The 21,753-nt window shown below is 47.6% G+C and overlaps 2 protein-coding genes across 9 annotated transcripts; one reads left to right on the top strand and one right to left on the bottom strand.

The window, feature by feature from the left end:
• Nucleotides 1-2,495: 2,495 nt before the first annotated feature.
• LOC119961456 (BTB/POZ domain-containing protein 17-like) lies at nt 2,496-21,360 on the top strand. Of its 8 annotated transcripts, none has more exons than XM_038788827.1 (3): nt 2,496-2,555; nt 4,315-5,813; nt 9,455-11,250. In XM_038788827.1, the coding sequence occupies exon 3, from the start codon at nt 9,478-9,480 to the stop codon at nt 10,789-10,791; it is 1,314 nt and encodes a 437-aa protein (XP_038644755.1). In that variant the 5' UTR covers nt 2,496-2,555; nt 4,315-5,813; nt 9,455-9,477; the 3' UTR covers nt 10,792-11,250. The 8 variants fall into 8 exon arrangements, 6 of the variants coding, with proteins under 6 accessions (XP_038644755.1, XP_038644753.1, XP_038644756.1 ...); XR_005459662.1 differs by lacking the exons at nt 2,496-2,555; nt 9,455-11,250 and adding exons at nt 2,562-2,813; nt 19,677-21,360; XR_005459661.1 differs by lacking the exons at nt 2,496-2,555; nt 9,455-11,250 and adding exons at nt 2,562-2,813; nt 19,665-21,360.
• Nucleotides 14,451-18,767, bottom strand: LOC119961457 (zinc finger protein 239-like). The gene is made up of 2 exons (XM_038788831.1): nt 18,650-18,767; nt 14,451-17,311 (listed from the first exon to the last, which is right to left on the bottom strand). The coding sequence occupies exon 2, from the start codon at nt 16,950-16,952 to the stop codon at nt 15,987-15,989; it is 966 nt and encodes a 321-aa protein (XP_038644759.1). The 5' UTR covers nt 16,953-17,311; nt 18,650-18,767; the 3' UTR covers nt 14,451-15,986.
• Nucleotides 21,361-21,753: the final 393 nt, after the last annotated feature.

Here is a 21,753-nt window from a genome sequence, read left to right as displayed (position 1 = left end):
TGTAGTTCTACATGACCCAGGTGAGGCCACACCTGGAATGCTGTGTGCAATTTTGGTCTCCTTATCTGAGGAAGGATGTTCTTGCTCTGATGTGATTTTAAGGGGGTCTTGAGGAAAATCTTTTTTATTCAGAGGGTGGTGATGGTCTGAAATGTACTACCTGGGAGGGTGGTAGAGGTGGGTTGCCTCGCATCCTTTATGAAGTGCCTGGATGAGCACTTGGCCCGTCATAACATTCAAGACTATGGGCCAAGTGCTGGCAAATGGAATTAGGTAGACAGGTCAGGTGTTTGCACGTATTGGGGCAGTCTCGATGGGCCAAAGGACTCTTCTCTGCTACATTATTCTGTGATTCTTTGAAGTGAGTGCAGCAAAGATTTACTAGACTTATTTCTGGGATGGTGGGACTGACTATGAGGAGAGATTGAGTCGGCTAGGATTGAATTTTGAAGAATGAGGTGGGATGTCACAGAAATTTATATAATTCTAACAGAAGTAGACTAGGTAATCGCAGGAAGAATGTTTGTGATGGCCTCGGTGTCCAGAACCAGAGGTCGTAGTCTAAGAATACAGGGTAAACCTTTTTGGACTGAAATGAGGAGATATTTCGAAATTTCTTCACCCATAGAGTGGTAAGCGTGTGGAATTCCCTACCACAGGAAGCAGTTGAGGCCAGAACATTGTATCTTTTCAAAAAGGAATTAGATATAGCTCCTGTGGCTAAAGGGATCAAAGGATACAGGAACAAAGCGACTGAGTTAGATGTTTGGCCATCATCATATTGAATGGTGGAGCAGGCTCGATGGACCGAATGGATTTCTCCTGCTCCTATTTTCTCTCTTTCGATGTGTATGATAAATAGAATGGGTCTGTGTATGTGCGTGTCTGAGTGCAGCAGCTGCTTCTCATCAGTTATAACACAAACCTTCCTCTCTCAATGTTAGGCACAGTAGCACAGCGGTTAGCACTGTTGATTCACAGCACCAGGGACCGAGGTTTGATTCCCGACTTGGGTCACTGCCTGTGTGAAGTCTGCACATTCTCCCAGTATCTGCGTGGGTTTCCTCCGGGTGTTATGGTTTCCTCCCATAAGTCCCAAAATACATGCTGTTACGTGAATTGGACATTCTGAATTCTCCCTCAGTGTACACAAAAAGGCGCCGGAGTGTGACAACTAGGGGATTTTCACAGTAACTTCATTGCAGTGTTAATGTAAGCCTACTCTGACAATAATAAAGATTATTATTAGTTCTTTGATTCTCCAATCGAGTGATTTGAATGGAACCATTCACAGATTTTCCATCCAGGGTGAAGCTACAGGCTATGTATTCACGTGCCCTATAAAACCTGACATCGACACAGCCAGACCCCACTTGTCTTGGAACAACATGAAGTGTCTGCTGCTTTCCCTTCCTCACTATTATCCTTAGTTCACAAATTCCATGTGTGCATAATTCAAGTTTTGGCCTCCATTTTAAGTACATCGGTCTTGCCAACAGTTAGCAATGGGATATCAGCTATCACAGGGACCAGTTCTGAAATTATTTAACTCCAGGTTTTTCCATCTGCAATGGCGGGATTTGATCCTGGAACTGCAGAGCAATCTAGTAAACCAAGTCTCTGACAGGGACATATTTTATCTCGAGTTGCAGAATTTGCCTTTCTGGTTTACTCGTCACAGCCACCATCGCCATGCCAGTTTATTTATTGAAACCAGGGGCTTTCCCTGTGACATGTGCTGCCTACCCAGTTAATTCTTTAACTCAGTGGTGTGTTGGGCAGGCTGGTTCTACGTGGACTGCATTTGATGCAGTGTAGCGAGAGACAGACTTCGAACACTTGATGAGATGCAACACGATTTTATTTAACATCTAACTATTTTACATGTTCAACTATGGGTTGACACTATGCTGACTTGACTGGAGACCTGATGCTAGCCTGATCAGACTTACTGACTACCACATGGTGTTTGCACTGGCTAGCTCACTAACTGTCTCAGAGGCTAGATCCGGAGAGAGTGGGAAAACTGGTGCCCTCTGGCTTTGTAGTGGTTGTGCCCTGTCTGGTGATTGGCTGTTGTGTTCTGTGTGCTTACTGGTCATCCTGTGTGTCAATCACGGCCTGTCTGCACTCCATTATATACATAGATGTATATTATGACACTCAACCTTGAATTGTTTGTGAATTGTTTCAGATTTCCACAATTCAGTAACAAATGTTGAAATGTTTGCTCCACACCCACAGGGTTTCATCTGTTTAAAGTCACAAACAGGAAGGTCCAGTTTTTTCTTCTGGAATTTGAGACAAATCAGCTTCAAAATGATGCAGAGTTTCAGCCAATGAGGGAGATCCGAATTTAGCCCCGCCCTTCATTCAGTCTGATTGGTTTGAAGATCAGCCACTCCCGCTCGGTCTGCCAGCCCCGCCCCTTCTTTCTATTGGTCGCGATCTTCCGTCAATCAGCCGGACATTTTGATGCAAAGCATGCGCAGTCTGGTTACTGAAGGTGGAAGTTGGGTTGAAATCAGCAATGATTTAAATTGAGAAATCACCCGGTAAGGAGGGAGCGGTGGAGCTGGCGCCTAGGTTGGAAGGCTTTATAAACACTGAATAGAGGCTCCGAAGCCCGAATATGAAACTCTCGGTACCCCGTTTGCACCGAGCGGGTTGCATTCGCAGTTCCGGTGAAAGGCCCGGATCGATAGCCGCCATTCTGAAACTGGGCGATATACAACAGGGCGCATGCGCGGGCGCCATCGTTATTTGGGGCACCCTGAAGGAGGGCGCATGTGCGGGCGCCATCTTTATTGAGGGTAAGTGCAGGTGGGCCATGCGCAGGGAACGACCCCCGGAGATCCAGGTTGCCCCCCCCCCCCCCCCCCCGCGGCCAGACAGGGACATATTTTATCTCGAGTTGCAGGAATTTGCCTCAGTGGCATTTATTGCACATGTGAGGCAGCAGTGCTAACCACAGCACCAGGGATGTGGATTCAATTCCGGCTCAAGTGACTGTGCGGAGTTTGAACGTTGTCCCGTGTCTGTGTAGGTTTCCTCCGGGTGCTCCGGTTTCCTCGCACAGTCCAAAGATGTGGAGGTTAGGTGGATTGGCCATGCTTCGTTGCTTTTGGTGTTCAAATGTTGGATGGGGGATAGGGCGGGGGGAGTGGGCCTCTTTCAGAGGGAAGGTTCACAGTTTAAATTTATTCACCTAAATGTAGAGTCTGGAATGTGCCGAATTCGAAGATGAAGTGTTGGTCCTCCAGTTTGTATTGGGCCCAGCTGGAGCATTGCAGCAGGCCAAGGCAAGATGGTGAGTTAAAATGGCAACTGAAGGGCAGCACGGTGGCCTAGTGGTCAGCACAACCGCCTCATGGCGCTGAGGTCCCAGGTTCGATCCCGGCTCTGGGTCACTGTCCGTGTGGAGTTTGCACATTCTCCCCGTGTCTGCGTGGGTTTCGCCCCCACAACCCAAAAATGTGCAGAGTACGTGGATTGGCCACACTAAATTGCCCCTTAATTGGAAAAAATAATTGGATAATCTAAATTTAAAAAAAAAATGGCAACTGACACAATGGTTGTGGATTGATCGAAGGTGTTTCGCAAACTGGTCAACCAGTCAGCATTTAGTCTCCCCAGTGTAGAGGAGACCACATTGGGGAGCAGCATATGCAGTAGATTAAATTGAAGGAGCTGCAATGAAACGCTGCTTCAGCTGAAAGGAGAGTTTGGAAACTTGGACAGGGAGGAAGTAATGGGGTGGGTATTGCACCTTCTGCGAATGCATTGAAGGAAATGCAGTAGGGGTTGAGGGAGATGGAGGAGTGAACCAGGGTGTCACAGAGGTAGCGGTCCCTGCAGAATGCTGACTGGGGTGGTGAGTAGATCTGTTTCATGCTGGCATCGTGCTGGATTTGGCAGAAATTGCAGATAATTATCCTTTGAAAGCGGAGGCTGGTGGGGTGAAAAGGGACGACAAAGGGGCAAACTTGTCACCCATAATCTTATTGAATGGCAAAGCAGTCCTGATGGAGCAAGTGCCCTACCGTTGATCCCATTTCCTGTGATCTCTGAGTCCAGGACATAGAACATAGGACAGGAGGTAGTCAGCATGAATCTGTCCATCAGCTTGAATCAGCACCTTCAGGAGAATTGCGAGTGTATATATTGCAGGGGGGAAGCGAGGGAAACCGTATGGTCTGGAGATTTGCAGATTTTGAAGATTGAGGGAGGGAAGAATGTTCCACAGAAACTAGAATTGTCTGTTCTGCATTTCTATCTGTTCTCACGAATTAATTTTGTAAATTCCTTTCACAGGATATTAGAAGTGAGGATTTGCAGACAGAAATCTCAAACCAAACATCCTGACAAGATCTGACAGCTACTCGATTCATCAGGACATGAATATCATCGGCTTTTGCATCCAGAATGAAAAATGTTTGTCTGTTCTGTCTGCTTCAAAGGGTAACAAACATCAGTGTGACTGGAAAAGCACCGAGATACACCCACACCCGAGTGAGTGTTCCAATGTACTGACTGGAAAAAGCTTCAACCAGTTACATAGCCTCAAAATCATCACACCATTCACAGCGGGGAGAGACTTCACATGTGACGAGGCTTCAACCGATGGTCCAACCTGGAGACACAGCCACCGATATGGAGAAACCGTGGAAATGTGGGGACTGTGGGAAGGGATTCTGTGCTCCCTGTGAGCTAGAAACCCATCAGCGCAGTCACAGCGGAGAGAGGCCGTTCACCTGTTCAGTGTGTGGGAAAGGATTAATTGATTCATCAACCCTGCAAAGGCACCAGCGACTTCACACTGGGGAGAGGCCGTTCTCCTGCCCTGAGTGTGGGAAGGGATTCAGTGATTCATACAACCTGCTGACACACCAGCGGGTTCACACTGGGGAGAGGCCGTTCTCCTGCCCTGAGTGTGGGAAGGGATTTGCTCGATCATCCGCCTTGCGGAATCACCAGAGATTCCACACGGGTGAGGGGTTGTTCACCTGCTCCGAGTGCGGGAAGGAATTCATTCACTCATCCCTCCTGCTGAAACACCAACACATTCACACCGGGGAGAGACCATTCACCTGCTCGGAGTGTGGGAAGGGATTCACTCAGTTATCGAGCCTGGTGAGACACCGACACATTCACACTGGGGAGAGACCATTCACCTGCTCCGTGTGTGGAAAGGGATTCACTCAGTCGTCTAGTCTGTTGCAACAACAAGGCACCCAAAGCAATGAGACACATTTTAAATGCTCTGATTGTGGGAGCTGCTTTCTAAACCCTGCACTGATGAACCATCAGGTAGACATTCACACTGAGGAGAGACCGTTCAGCTGCTGTCACTGCACAAAGAGATTTAAAATGTCATACGATCTACTGAGACATCAGAGAATTCACACCGGGGAGAAGCCATTCACCTGCCCAGTATGTGGGAAAGGATTTGGTGATTCATCCAACCTACAGAGACACCAGCGAGTTCACACTGGGGAGAAGCCATTCACCTGCACTGAGTGTGGGAAAGGATTCACTCAGTCATCCCACTTACAGACACACAAGCGCATTCACAATGGGGAGAGGCCTTTCATCTGCATGTGTGGGAAGGGATTCAGTGATTTATCCAACTTGCTGAGACATCAGCGAGTTCACAATGGAGAGATTAATTCACCTGCTCTGTGTGTGCGAAGGGATTCACTTGTTCATCCAGCCTGCTGAGACACCAAGGCAGTCACACCGATTATAGAGACTTTTTCGATGGTTTTACCAATGTACCACGCCTCGGGACATCCTTTCCTGCAGCGTATGAGGTAGGTAACGTTGGCCGAGTCGCACAAGAATGTACCGTGTACCTGGTGGGTGGTGTTCGCACGTGTAATGGTGGTATCCATGTCGATGATCTGACACGTCGTGCAGAGGTTGTGACCATGCAGACACTGTGACAGCAGATGAACGGACATTGCGCGACAATCACCAGGCAGGAATGTTCCCTTCCAGTCGGGGAACACTTCAGCAGTCAAGGGCATTCAGCCTCTGATCTCCGGGTAAGTGTTCTCCAAGGCGGCTTTCAGGATGCGCGACAACGCAGAATCGCTGATCAGAAAGTAATAGCCAGTTTCCGCACACGGGTACGGCCTCAACTGGGACCCTGGATTCATGTTGCATTACATTCACCTCCCGCCATCTGGCCTGGGCTTGCAAAATTCTACCAACTGTCCTGGCTTGAGACAATTCACACCTCTTTAACCTGTGATTATCCTTCTCTCCAGTTGCACCGTCTGGACCTATAAAGACTTAATTACCTGCAAAGTCTCTAATTCAAAGTATCACTTTGCATCATTGACTTTGTCTATATATGTGGTTGTGGAATTCACCTCTTCTTTCACCTGAGGAAGGAGCTGCGCTCCGAAAGGTAGTGATTGGAAACAAATCTGTTGGACTTTAACCTGGTGTTGTAAGACGTTTTACTGTGCTCACCCCAGTCCAACGTCGGCATCTCCACATCTTGTTTTAAGAGGAAGCTCTAAAAAATATGTCCACTAATTTTGAACTTCCCCAGATACTTACCCTATTGAGTATTATTATTTATTTTTCCAATTGGGTGTCAGACACCCAGTGTGAGGATTTTGGAGTCAGTGGAGAGGGTCAAGAGAAGTGATGTTGAGGGAGAGCTGGGTGTTAAACCCACTTCACTGATCCAGATTCTGCTCTTACCTCCTCCTTTGGCTTGGTAAACATTTTGTTTTGTCTGATATTGCCCACCTGTGATGTCCCTCAGGAGTTTTTCTTTCTATCTTTAAGTTTGTTTTTGAGGGTTTTATGGTGGTGGCTCCTGTGTGGGAGGGGTGGAATTTATTGTTCCCGACCACAGAAATCTCGTCAGAACCAGGAAGTGAAAGTGAGGAGCTAAAGATTCCTGCCTGCTCTAATAGAGTGTCGTTCGTTCAAACGTTTAAATCATTGGTGAGAACTCTGACTTTACTGCAGCATTTTACTGCAATACAGGTATGGAGTAGGAGAAGCAGAGATAGTGGAAGAGACCGGGATAGAGAGATACAGAGAGCTGGAGAGACAGACAGGAAAGAGAGAGAAGCACAGCGAGGGAGGTATGGAGGGCAGCATGGTGGTTAGCACTGCTGCCGTACAGCTACAGGGCCTCGGGTGACTGTCTGTGTGGAGTTAGCAGTTTCTCCCCGTGTGTGCGTGGGTTTCCTCCGGGTGCTCCAGTTTCCTCCCACAGTCCAAAGATGTGCAGGTTAGGTGATTGGCCATGATAAATTGATCCTTAGAGTCCAAAGGGTTAGGTTGGGTTACAGGGATAGGGTGGCAGCGTGGGTTGAAGTACGGTGTTCTTTCCAAGGGCCGGTACAGACTCAGTGGGCCGAATGGCCTTCTGCACTGTAGAAGAGATTGACGCCTCTTCTTCAGTGAGTCTGGATTTTTATTTGAAACATTCCCATGAATCTGTGCTGCACCTTCCAAGGCCAATATATATTATTCCTGTGTTGTGATGCCTGGGACTGAGCACAGCCTCCAGATGGGTGGAACCAGATCTCTATCACTGAAACACAAGGTCAACCTATTTGTAATCCAGTTCCCTCCAGGTAAAGGCCAACAATCCATTATCTTGTGACATTATTTTTCTATCTGTTGAGCAGATTTGGATGCTTAACTTTTTCTGCTTATCCGCGCCTCGTTTCCCAGCATTCAGATTGGAATTCCGTCCACTAAAGATTGGTCCATTCCCTTAACCTGCAACAATGCCCCTTTGTAACTTTCTCCCAGCTTCTGATCCCATCTACTTTCTGTTTTTCAATTTATCTAATTCTTTTTGTCCAATTAAGGGGAAATTTAGCGTGGCCAATCCACCTGCCCTGCACATCTTTGGGTTGTAGGGGTGAGACCCACGCAGACATGGGGAGAATGGGGAAACTGCACACGGACAGTGACCCAGGGTCGGGATCGAACCCGGGTCCTCACTGCCGTACGCAGCAGTGCTAACACTGCGCCACCATGCGGCCGCTTCTTATCCCATCTCCATTACTTATTTTTACGCCCTCGTAGTCTGATCAGCAAACTTAGAAATATGGTCTTTAGTCTTTCATCCAGGGTAGCACGGTGGCACAGTGGTTAGCACTGCTGCCTCATGGCACCAAGGACCTGGGTTCAGTCACGGCCCCGGGTCACTGTCTGTGTAAAGCTTGCCCATTCTTCCCGTGTCTGCGTGGGTCTCACCCCCGTAACCCAAAAATGATGTGCAAGGTAGATGATTTGGATATGCTAAAGTGCCCCTTAATTGGAAAAAAAAGAATTGGGTATTCTAAATTTATATTAAAAATAGTCTTTTACCCAACTTGTTCAGAAATGTAGAGTGTCTGAGACCCCAGTCCAGATCCCTGGCTGAAGGCCGGGGTGCGGGTGTCTGAGACCCCAGTACAGATCCCTGGCTGAAGGCTGGGGTGAGGGTGTCTGAGACCCCAGTACAGATCCCTGGCTGAAGGCCGGGGTGAGGGTGTCTGAGACCCCAGTACAGATCCCTGGCTGGGGTGAGGGTGTCTGAGACCCCAGTACAGATCCCTGGCTGGGGTGAGGGTGTCTGAGACCCCAGTACAGATCCCTGGCTGGGGTGAGGGTGTCTGAGACCCCAGTACAGATCCCTGGCTGAAGGCTGGGGTGATGGTGTCCGAGACCCCAGTACAGATCCCTGGCTGAAGGCTGGGGTGAGGGTGTCTGAGACCCCAGTCCAGATCCCTGGCTGAAGGCTGGGGTGAGGGTGTCTGAGACCCCAGTACAGATCCCTGGCTGAAGGCTGGGGTGAGGGTGTCTGAGACCCCAGTACAGATCCCTGGCTGAAGGCTGGGGTGAGGGTGTCTGAGACCCCAGTCCAGATCCTTGGCTGAAGGCTGGGGTGAGGGTGTCTGAGACCCCAGTACAGATCCCTGGCTGAAGGCTGGGGTGAGGGTGTCTGAGACCCCAGTACAGATCCCTGGCTGAAGGCTGGGGTGAGGGTGTCTGAGACCCCAGTACAGATCCCTGGCTGAAGGCTGGGGTGAGGGTGTCTGAGATCCCAGTACAGATCCCCGGCTGAAGGCTGGGGTGAGTGTGCCTGAGACCCCAGTACAGATCCCTGGCTGAAGGCTGGAGTGAGGGTGTCTGAGACCCCAGTACAGATCCCTGGCTGAAGGCCGGGGTGAGGGTGTCTGAGACCCCAGTACAGATCCCTGGCTGAAGGCTGGGGTGAGGGTGTCTGAGACCCCAGTACAGATCCCTGGCTGAAGGCTGGGGTGAGGGTGTCTGAGACCCCAGTACAGATCCCTGGCTGGGGTGAGGGTGTCTGAGACCCCAGTACAGATCCCTGGCTGAAGGCCGGGATGAGGAGGCTCCGTTAGTCACATTCTGCTCTCCATTGGTTCCCATTATCCCTGCTCACTGTCTCCTTGCTCCTGGTTAGTTAGGGCTGAACTTCACTGACAGATGATGGATGTCACTGGGCCATTGGAGAGTCTCGATTACCAGACCAGCTTCGTTAATACCCTCTCTGCCCTGTTCAACAAGGAGGATTTCAGCGACATCAAACTGATTGTGAACAAAAAGCTCACACTGAACGCCCACAAGTTCATCCTGGTCGTGCGCAGCGATGTCTTCAGGACCCTGTTGGACACTGAGCGTTGGTCGGATGCTAAAGACCAGACTGTCCACCTCACTGAGGAAGAGGACTGCCTGGATCACTTCCAGGATTTCCTGAGGTATCTCTACAGCGGGAGTGTCACCCTCAGCATTGTGAATGTGCTTCCTCTTCACCTTCTGTCAGAAAAGTACAACGTCCAGGAGCTGAGAGAAAGCTGCCAGCAGTTCATGTTGGCCAATGTGGCTGCCCTGGGCTCCTCCAACCGCGCCATCACATGGCAGAGATATGCCAAGCTGACTGGCCTGACCCAACTGGAAGAGAAATGCCTCCGGTTTATAGCCTGGAACATTGACACCATCATAAAGTCCCCAGACTGGACATCGATGGAACCCCACCAACTCTCTTCCCTCCTCCAAAGATCTGACCTGGTTGTGGAAGATGAAGTGGTCCTTTTCCAAGCCCTGGTGAGTTGGCTGTCCCTGCATCCTGCCCATACTGAGGAAATGCTGCAGCACATTCGCTACCCTATGATGCCCCCAGAGAAACTGTATGATCTGCAAGCCAGAGGAAGCCTGCCCGAGGCAATCTCCACCTATCTGCACCGGGAGAGCTTGCTGGTCTACCAAGTGCACCTTTTACCTACGGATGCCATCAGCCAACACCATGATATTACCACCATCCCATTTACCATGAGGCTGTACACATCAGAAAGTTTCAGCCACGCCTGGGACATCAAAGGATATGACAATATGGGTAAAACATCTATTCCGGCATCATTATCGAGCAGCAATTTCAAACTGAAGACTCAGTGGTATGTTACCTTGTCCCCAAAAGGTCAAAGGACCTTAATCAAGCGGCTAAATGTCAATCGGATGCGTTGTGATAATGTTTGGCAGGACGATGACTTTTCCACTCTCTCTGCCTCGGTGAGCAATTGTGACCCAGCTGGTAAGACACATTCTCACAAGCTGAGCATTCTGCTTTACCGATGTGTCAATGGCGTGTGGTTTGTGAATGACACGAAGAGCCTAGAGGTTCCGCACTCCGGGAACGCCCAGATCAAAGATCTGATCCCCTTGTCGGAGCGGGAGAAATACGTCAGCAATGACACAATGAAGCTGCATCTTATTGGACAAACCATCTGGGAGAAATGTCAGTAGATCCAGGCGAGATTGAATTGAGGTCTTTCGCTCATGAAGGGTTTTGATGGAGCGGATGGGGAGAAATTTCCAACCAGCCAGAACCAGAGGATGTACAGATTTCAGATCATCTGCAAAGGAGCAAGAGGCCGGATGAGGAGGTGTTTATTTCAGGCAGCAGTTTTGATCTGGTTGGTGTGCACTGCCTGACTGGGTCACTACTTTCAATAATTACTTCCAAAAAGCAATTGGATCCAGACTCAAAGTGGCAAAATTAGAAGTGTAGGAAAAGTGCCCTGGAGTGGGATGAACTGGAGAACTATTTCAAGGAGACAACACAGATATGATGGGTCGAATGGTCTTGTTTTGTGTTAATGATTCTACAAATCTCTCATCTCTCCACATAACTGAACCCTTGTCTCCTGGTACTTTTCAAATAAAACTAATATCTCCGATTGTGCACAGACCCATTATTGTTTACTAATTATTTTCACAATTTATTTTTCAGCATTTTAAAACTTAATTCTAACTGTAATTGCAGATCATTAAAAAAAATAATTCTGACATTATTACATGACACATATTTAGTTTACCAGGCCCTGTCTTTGTTATTACTACTGAAGACCATGTTTCCATTTATATTACACAGGGCTCCGTCTTAGTTATTATGATACTAGACTCTGCATTGTTTTATATTACAATTTCTCAGGTTAATACTTCAATAGAACACATCTGGACCGGATGGACTACACCCCAGGGTTCTGAAAGAGACAGCTGAGGAGATTGTGGAGGCATTGGTGGTGATCTTTCAGGAATCACTGGAGGCAGGGAGGGTCCCAGAGGACTGGAAAATGGCTAATGTAACACCGCTGTTTAAGAAGGGAGGGAGGCAGAAGACTGTCTATGTGACGTTTAGATATTCTCCCCGTGTCTGCATGGGTTTTCTCCGGGTGCTCCGGTTTCCTCCCATAGTCCAAAGATGTGCAGGTTTGGTGGATTGGCCATGCTAAATTGCCCTTAAGTGTCCAAAAGATTAGGTGGGGTTACGGGGATTGGGCGGGAGAGTGGGCCTAGGTAGGGCTCTTCCCAAGTGTCAGCGCAGACTCAATGGGCCGAATGGCCTCCTGCACTGAAGAGATTCTATGATTCAATTACCTGACCGTTACACATAAACTAAAACTAATTATTAAACATGGCTTTGCCGACAGCTCCACAGTCCAGTCAGTAACAAGCTGACATGGTCATACTCAGTGAATCACACCTTATTGCCGATGTTTCATTCACACAAGGAGCAGGTACAGACCACGGCCCCTCGAGTCAACTCTGCCATTTAATCAGATTGTGGCTGATCTCATAATAACCTCAAACCTGCATCCTGCCTACCTTCCCCCCCCCCGCCCCCGATAACTTATCACCACCTTACTGACCAAGAATCCAAAAATATGCCTGAGAAATATTCGCAGACTCGGCTTCCACAGCCCTTTGAGGAAGAGACGCACGATCCTCAGAGCGAAAAAATCTTCTCATCTCTGTTTTAAATGAGTGACAGGTTATGTTTTAACTGTGATCCCTAGTTCTGGATTTTCCAACAACACGACATATCCTCTCCACATCCACCCTGTCAATACCCCTCAGGATCTTATATGTTTCAATCAAGTCGCCTCTCAAGGAGACTCTTCTAAACTCCAGGGGGTACAATCCTAATCTGTCCAACCTTTCCTGAGAATATAACCCATCCAGTCCTAGTATTAGTCTGGTAAACCTTCTCTGAACCACCTCCAACACATTTACATCCTTAAATAAGGAGACCAATACTGTACTCGGTATTGGAGATGTGGTTTCACAAGGAGGCCAATACTGTACTCAGTATGCGAGATGTGGTTTGACAAGGAGATCAATACTGTACTCAGTATTGGAGATGTGGTCTCACAAGGAGGCCGATACTGTTCTCAGTATTCGAGATGTGGTCTCACAAGGAGACCAATACTGTACTCCGTTTTCGAGATGTGGTCTCACTCGTGCTCTGGATAACTGAAGCACAACCTCCTATTTATGTAATCAATTTTCCCCTCACAATAAAGGGCAACAATCTGTTAGCTTTCCCAATTACCTGCTGTATCTGCTTATCTACATCAACGATTTGGATGAGAATGTACAAGGCATGATCAGTAAGTTTGCAGATGACACTAAAATAGGTGATATTGTAGACAGTGAGGAAGGTTATTAGAAATTGCAGCAGAATCTTGATCAGCTGGGGAAGTGGCAAATGGAGTTCAATACAGATAAGTGTGAGGTGTTGCATTTCGGAAAGTCAAATGAAGATTGGACTTTCACATTGAATGGGAGGGCCTTAGGGAGTATCATGGAACAGAGGGACCTTGGCGTTCAGGTGCACGGTTCTCTAAAGGTGGAGTTGCAGGTAGATAGGGCAGTGAAGAAGGCTTTTGGCATGCTGGCCTTCATCAGTCAGGGCATTGAATCCAGAAGTTGGGAAGTTATGTTGCAATTGTACAGGACGTTGGTGAGATCGCACCTGGAGTATTGTGTTCAGTTTTAGTCGCCTTGCTATAGGAAAGATGTTATTAAACTGGAGAGAGCGCAGAAGAGATTTACAAGGATGTTGCCAGGACTCGAGGGACTGAGTTATAGATGGACAGGCCAGGGCCTTTTTCTTTGGCATGTAGGAGACTGAGCGATGATCTAATCGAGGTATACAAGATCATGAGAGGCATGGATAAGGTGAATGCACTAAGCCTTTTCTCAGGGTTGGGGAATTGAGAACTAGAGGGCACAGGTTTAGGTTAAGAGGGGAAAGAATTAATGGGAATCTGAGGAGCAACATTTTTATCCAGAGTGGTACGTATGTGGAATGAGCTACCGGAGAAAGTGGTTGAGGCAGGGACATTGACAACATTGAAAAGACATGTACGTGGATCGGGAAGATTAAGAGAGATATGGGCCAAATACAGGCAAAGGGGTGAGCTTAGATGGGCTTGCATGGACCAGTTTGGGCCGAAGGGCCTGTCTCCGTGCGACAGATTTTATGATACCCAGATTCCACTGCAACTCAAGAGCTCTGCACTCTCTCACCATTTAGATAATGTGCTTCTCTTTTATTCTTCGTGTCAAAATGTCCTGTCCCACCAGCAGGTCAGACCAGAGTAGAGATAGCAGCACGGAAGTACACAGTGTGACAGATGGTCCTGGGTGTCCTCAACATTGATGCTGAGCCCCATGAAATCTCATGGTGTCGGGTCAAACATGGGCAAGGAAATCTCATGTTGATTACTGCCCTCCTTCAGCCACCGAATCAATACTCCTCCATGTTGAACATGGGCAGCACGGTAGCATTGTGGATAGCGCAATTGCTTCACAGCTCCAGGGTCCCAGGTTCGATTCTGGCTTGGGTCACTGTGTGGAGTCTGCACATCCTCCCCGTGTGTGCGTGGGTTTCCTCCGGGTGCTCCGGTTTCCTCCCACAGTCCAAAGAATGCAGGTTAGGTGGATTGGCCATGATAAATTGCCCTTAGTGTTGGGTGGGGATAGGGTGGAGGTGTTGACCTTGGGTAGGGTGCTCTTTCCAAGAGCTGGTGCAGACTCAATGGGCCGAATGGCCTCCTGCACTGTAAATTCTATGATTACTTGGAATAAGCACTGGGGGGGTGGGGGAGGGAGGGGGTGGGCATTCAAGGTACTGTGGGTGGGGGAATGCCCATCACCAAGACTCGCTTGGTACCACCACTGAGCTGTCTGTGTCCTGAAGGAGGTCTCGCTGCTGGACTGGGTGTGCAGCAGGTAGTGAGGGAACCAAGAAGGGATAAACACACTTGACCTCATCCTCACCAACCTAACGGTCGCAGATTCATCTGTCCATAATTATATTGGGACCACTGTGCGGTCCGTGTCTATTTTCAGGTCAGCAAACTGTAACTATTGGAGTGTTGCAGGGATCAGTGCCGGGGCCAAAACCTATTTCCAACCAATATCAATGATGTGGATGAAAGAACCAACTGTGTTTGCGCCAAACTTCTTGTTGATACAGAGATAGGTAGGAAGGCAAGTTGTTTAAGGAGGATACAGAGTCTGAAAAGCGTCAGATATGTTCAATTGACTGGACATTAACTTTAGCAGATGGAGTAAATGTGGGAAAATGTTTGGCAGCAAGAATAGAAAAAACAACATTATTTAAATGGAGAGAGAGTGCAGAATGATGCAGGACAGAGTGGACTGTGTGTCCTAAAATAATCCCAGAAAGGTAACATGCAGGAACCGCGAGTAATTAGGAAGCCTTTTCTGTTAGGGGGCTGGAATATAAAATATAGCCTCCATAGTCCTGCCTATCACTGTGCTAAATGGGATAGATTCAGGACAGATCTAAATGAAACTGGGCATCCATGAGGTGCTGTGAGCCATCAGCAGCATTATATTCAAACACAATCTGTAACCTCATAGGCTGGCATATCCCTCACTCTACCAGTACCATCAAGCCAAGGGACCAACCCTGGTTCAACATGCAGTGGAGGAGAACATGTCAGGGGCAGCACCAGGTTTCCCTAAAACACATTCCAATCTGGTGACCCTATAACAGGAGACTATAAGCTTGCTAAACAGTGAAGCAGCATGCTCTAGGCAAGGCTAAGCGATCTCACACACAGCGGTTCAGATCAAAGCTGCTGTCCTGCTACATCTATACGGTGGTGAACAATTAAACAAATCACAGTAGGAGGAGGCCCCACAAACATCACCATCCTCAGTGATTGGGGAGACAAGTACATCAGTACAAATGACTGGGTTTGTGTTTAGTGATCCTGAGTTTGTTACCAATACCTCCCCTGGATGACAAAGCTAAGACAGACACACTGGAAGCGATGGGGAGCTGGGACATGGCTGTGAGAGTAACTGACGGTGTGAGAACTGAAATAGTCTGGAGTTAGAAAGGAGGAAAGGCCATAAAAATGCAGCAGTCAGTAACAGGACATCAATTCATCTCCTCTTATCCTGGCGAAATGAGGGTCTCGATTGTGTGTCTGAAACAATATTAGTTCATTTGACATTGATCCAGAGGAATAAACTCCAGCCCAGTTATTGGGATTATTAACATCAGCAAAAACAAACTCCAACAGTCAGAATGAACATGGTTCAGTCCTGGATGTGATTAACAGCAGCAATAACAGCAGAATCCAAACCCTGCAGACACTTATCAACCTGTTGCTGTGTCAGATGAACTTCCCATCCTCAAAGAAGGTGAACGGTCTCACCCCGGTGTGAGTATGCTGGTGTGTCAGCAGGTGGGATGAGTAAGTGAATCCCTTCCCACAGTCCGAGCAGGTGAACGGCCTCTCCCCGGTGTGAACTCGCTGATGTGTTAGCAGGTTGGATGAGCGAGTGAATCCCTTCCCACAGTCAGAACAGGTGAACGGCTTCTCCCCAGTGTGAACCCGCTGGTGTCTCAGCAGAACACTTGTGGTTTTAAAGCTCTTCTCACATTCAGAACATTTGAAAGGTTTCTTATCCGAGTGAACAAGTTTATGTGATCTGAGGCTAGTTAAATAAATGAACCCTTTTCCACATAAGGAGCAGGTGAATGACCTCTCCCCAGTGTGAACTCGCTGGTGTTTCTGGAGGCCAGATAACTGAGTAAATCCCTTCCCACACACTGTACATCTGAACGGCCTCTCCTCATTGTGAACTCGCTGGTGTATCAGCAGATCACTTGTGGTTTTATAACTCTTCTCACATTCAGTACATTTGAAAGGTCTGTTATCACTGTGAACCAGTCTGTGAGTAGCAAGGTGGGATGATCGTGTGAATCCTTTCCCACACACAGAGCAGGTGAATGGTCTCTCCCCAGTGTGAGTGCGTTCGTGTTCAATGAGATTCTGTGATCGTTTGAATAGCTTCCCACAGTGAGAGCAGCTGAACTGTCTCTCAGTGCGAACAACCTGGTGCTTGACCAGGTCCTCGGAGCTTTTAGAGTTGTTATCACAGTCTGACTGGTTAAACAGCTTCTCATCAATGTGAACTTGCTGGTGGGTCAGCAGGTGGGATGACTGAATGAATCCCTTCTCACACGTGGAGCAGGTGAACGGCCTCTCTCCAGTGTGACTGCGTCGATGCATTTCCAGCAGGGATGGGTAATTGAATCCCTTCCCACAGTCCCCACATTTCCACGGTTTCTCCATGGTGTCAGTGTTGTTGTGTCTGTCCAGTTTGGATGGTCAGTGGAAGCCTCGTCCACACACACAACACGTGTTTCTCCTGGCAGTGAATGGGGTGATGTTTTTTCAGGCTGTGTAACTGGTTAAAGCTCTTTCCACAGTCAGTTCACTGGATCACTCTCACTCGGTTGTGTGTGTGTCTCGGTGCTTTTCCTGTCACACTGACGTTTGAAATCTTTTCCCACAGACAGAACAGACAAACATTTCTCCTTCCACATTCAAAGACGGATGGTATTCAGGTCCTCATGAATTGAGTAACTCTGTCAGATCTCGATGTGATGTTTGGTTTGAGTTTCCCATCAGCAAATCATCATCCTCTTGTACTTTGTAAAAGACATCGACAGTGTCAGTATTACCATTTGTACAGGATAGAAATTTAGAACCGTCAATTACAGTTTCTATGATTTTTTCTCTCTCTTGTTTCCCCAAACTTATGGTCCAATCAAACTTCCTTCTCAACTAAACCAGAATGTTGTTTCCAGTGTCTATGAGGCATTCTATACCCTGAGGTGTCCACCGGTGTGGAAGGTTTCAAGTGTTCCGGAAGACATCGCACGCCCCCTCTCCAGGACCACCCGGGAATTGACAAGACCACAGAAGATGTGCCGACAGCCAGAGTTACCCCCTGCCGCTCTGTAAATTGTTCTTTTAATCAGGCCCGGGAGCAGATCGTCTGACTTATTCAGTCCCTCCACACTTGGCAGGCACTGATTCGGAGTGTGGGGTTGAAATGTAAACCAAATGGAGAAGCAGTTCCTTCAGGTATACAGGGGCTATATAGCTGATTTAGCTCAGTGGGCTAGATAGCTGGTTTGTGATGCAGAATAAGGCCAACGGCATGGGTTCAATTCTCGTACCAGCTTACCCAAACAAACGCCGGAATGTGGCGCTAGGGGCTTTTCACAGAAACTTCATACTGGTGACAATAAAAGGTTATTATTATTAGGGGCTAACCTTTCACTGAAAATAAATATAAGGCTCAAATTGGGAAGCATTGCTGTCTCACCCGGCCAAAGACCCGGCCCCGGGTCACTGTCCGTGTGAAGTTGACACATATTCCCCGTGTCTCTGTGAGTCTCCCCCCACAACCCAAAAGAAAGGGGAGCTGAATTGGCCACGGTATATTGCTCCTTAATTGGAATAAAACTGGATGCTCTAAATTCATTTTTTAAAATAAAATTATATGACCCAAATACCCCTCCAGGCCGCGAACATCATGCCCAACCCGAAAGTGGGGAATATGTTTTAAAACGTGCTGTCCTGGAGGACCCGGTGAGAACAGAAACCTGAAGCTCCGCCTACTCTCTGCTGCGTCTTAAAGACACAGCGCATGCGCTCCGCGCTGAACCAAAATGGTGACCGTTAGCCATAAGCTGTGTCTGGGGAAAAAAGTAAGAAGTCTTACAACACCAGGTTAAAGTCCAACAGGTTTGTTTCAAACACGAGCTTTCGGAGCACGGCTCCTTCTTCAGGTGAGGAGGAGCCGTGCTCCGAAAGCTCGTGTTTGAAACAAACCTGTTGGACTTTAACCTGGTGTTGTAAGATTTCTTACTGTGCTCACCCCAGTCCAACGCCGGCATCTCCACATCATGGGGAAAAAAGATCCGCGGAGCTGGAAACGCGGGACCTGCAGAGTCTCATTCGGGGTTTGAGGCCCTCACCAGGTGTTTAGAAACCCTCCCTATCCAGATCCGTCCCCATCGATCCCTCAGAGATTCCGCATCCTTCCCGCTGCACAGACGACAAAAGAGCGACTCTCCCCATCGCCATAACTTACACTGCGCATGCTCCCATAGTGGGCGATACTGCGCCTGTGCAGTACCTTGCTCTGGTGTGAATAGGGGACATTCACAAGCGCGGGGAATGCTGGGTAACGAAATCGCCGTCGAAAATACTAAAATGAAGTGAAAATGCTGGAAAATATCAGCAAGTTTAGCAGCATCTGTAGAGAGAAAAAAGAGCTCACGTTTCGAGTCCAGATAACCCTTTGTCAAAGCTGGAAATACTAATCGAAAATACTAATTAGTTAGTCGTGATCTTTTTTGCTGTGATGTGGATATTGGAGGAAAATGGGAAATTTATAAAATTAGGAACCAAGTAATACATAAACCCATGTGCACAGACCCTTCATTATCCTAGTAACTGTCAGGATTGTATTTGCGTGGATATTCCAGGTCAGTTTTAATAATTCATTCATGGAAGGTGCGTGTGGCTGGTTCAGCCAACATTTAATGCCAATCCCTGGTGGCCCTTGAGAAGTTGCTGGTGAGTTGCCTTCCTGAACTGCTGCAGTCAATGTAGTTTAGGAACACTCACGGTGCTGTTAGGAAGGGAATTCCAGGAATTTCCTGGAGGAATTGCAATATATCTCCTTGTCAGGGTGGTGAGTGGCTTGGAGGGAAATTTCCAGGTGGTGTTTTTTCCCAAGTGTCTTCACCCCTCATCCTTCTCGGTGGCAGCGGTCATGGATTTTATTTTATTGCAGGTCTTATATAGATTTTAAAAATAAAATCTTTGGAAGGACGTTAGTGAACATTTGGAACAATTCCAGCCACTTTCTTACCACTTCACCTTAGTTCCAACCCCACAATTTACCAGATGTGTTCAGCTGAATTTCACAACTTGCCTTTGTGTTTTTGTGGCTTGTTTCTCATGTTTCCCTCTTTCAGTTTTCAGTTCATTTTTCAGGGTATTAGAAGATGAGAAATTACAGACAATCGTAAATCAAAGACCAGGTCAAGATCTGACACAATCACTCGATTCTTCAGGATCTGAATATCATCAGCTTTTGAACATGGAAGGAAAAAGTGCCGTTCACAGTGGGGTAAAACTGCATATGTGTTCTGTGTGTGGACACAGTTTCAAGCGTTCATCTGGCCTGATGAGACACAAGTGCAGTCATAATGGGGAAAGACTGTATAAATGTGGAGACTGTGGGAGAGGATTCAATTATCGAGTTGGCCTGGAATGTCACCGACACACACACTGGAGAGAGACCTTTCACCTGCTCAGTGTGTGGGAAGGGATTCACACAGTTGGCTGGCCTGTTGATACACCAGTGCATTCACAGCAGGGAGAGGCAGTTCACCTGCTCCAAATGTGGAAAGGGATTTACTCGTCGGCGCATTCACAGGGGAGAGGCCATTCACCTGCTCGGTGTGTGGGAAGGGAAGCACTGATTTCTCTGCTCTGCAGAAACACCAGCGAGTTCACACAGACAAGAAAGAGTTTAATTGATTAAACTGATTGTGGAAAGAGTTTTAAAAGTCCACGCACACTGAGGGAGCATCAGTACAGTCACACCGGTTCCACACCGTTCAGCTGCTCTCACTGCCGAAAGGGGTTCAGGACATCTTTCCACCTTGTGGCACATGAGCACATTCACACTGGAGACAGGCCGTTCATGTGCTGTGAATGTGGGAAGGGATTTAATCGATCATCCAACCTGCAGAAACACCAACGTGTTCACAGTGAGGAGAGACTGTTTAAATGCCCAGACTGCAGGAAGTGCTATAAAAGTTCTGAGGAATTGCGGCACCATCAACGTGTTCACTGATGAGAGACCGTTCACGTGTTCTTAATGCGGGACTGGGTTCAGGAGATCAAGCGACCTCACTGTACACCAGCGATTCCATACTGGAGAGAGACCATTCACCTGCACTGAGTGTGGGAAAGGATTCACCCGGTCATCCACTCTGCTGAGGCACCAGCAGGTTCACAGCGAAGAGAAGCCATTCACTTGTTCCACGTGCCGGAAGGGATTTACCCAGTCATACAACCTGCTGAGACACCAGCGAGTTCGCCAGTGATTACAGGGGTGTGATTCTGCTGTTATTGCTGCTGTTAATCACATCCAGGACTGTTTATTCTGATAGTTAGGAATTTATTTCTGATGTAAAGCAGCCTTATTGGACTTGATGTGTGCCCCACAGCATGTCTCATTCATGCGTGAATAGAACATCATCTCTGCAAACCTTGTTTTAAATTTGCATTGAACTGAACATGAACAATAAACAAATCTCAATCCAATCCTGCAGCAGTATATTGACAGGGGAAAGTCTGTTCTGAAACTCGAGGATAAGGCTGTGTAAGCTCTGAATGTTTGTAATCATCAGGTTCGAGCTATTTGATAAAGGAGCTGTTCAAAGCTGTTAACTTGTCAGATATTGATGGAATTACTCTGAAAGTAAACTCACCAATTTCTAACCTCAGACTCTGATCCTGCTGTAATGAACACTCAGCATCCATCAGTGCTGATTTACAGTGAATTACTGGATGTTACTTGTTTTGTGAAATATCTCTCCCCATTAGTGCTGAACTGCTGGATAACTCCGATTGCACTTGGCCATGATTTGGATTTAGTTCAAAGATGTGCAGGTTAGCTGGATTGGCTATGCTAAATTATCCCTTAGTGTCCAAAGATGTGCAGGTTGGCTGGATTGGCTATGCTAAATTATCCCTTAGTGTCCAAAGGTGTGCAGGTTAGCTGGATGGGCACTGCTAAATTATCCCTTAGTGTCCAAGGATGTGAAGGTTGGGTGGGATTACAGAGATAAGGCAGGGTAGTGGGACCAGGTCAGATGCTCTTTTGGAGGGTCGGTACAGACTGATGGGCTGAATGGCCTCCTTCTGATTCTGTGCCAATGAAGGGTCTGTGTGCCGAGATAAATTGGTAATTTGTAGCCGATAAACAATGTTTATGTCCTGACTTGTCGTCTGGCGCCTTTGTGATTTGTGAGGAAAGATTTAATTCACTCACTCAGCA

Source organism: Scyliorhinus canicula, unplaced genomic scaffold (assembly GCF_902713615.1).
Source record: "Scyliorhinus canicula unplaced genomic scaffold, sScyCan1.1, whole genome shotgun sequence".
NCBI lineage: Eukaryota > Metazoa > Chordata > Chondrichthyes > Carcharhiniformes > Scyliorhinidae > Scyliorhinus > Scyliorhinus canicula.
Note: the sequence above shows the minus strand (reverse complement) of the source record. Positions and strands in the feature narration are given on the sequence as shown.

Bases quoted from the DNA above. Each gene is read 5' to 3' on its own strand.
- LOC119961456 (XM_038788827.1), top strand. From the start codon at position 9,478: ATGATGGATGTCACTGGGCCATTGGAGAGTCTCGATTACCAGACCAGC.
- LOC119961457 (XM_038788831.1), bottom strand. From the start codon at position 16,952: ATGGAGAAACCGTGGAAATGTGGGGACTGTGGGAAGGGATTCAATTAC.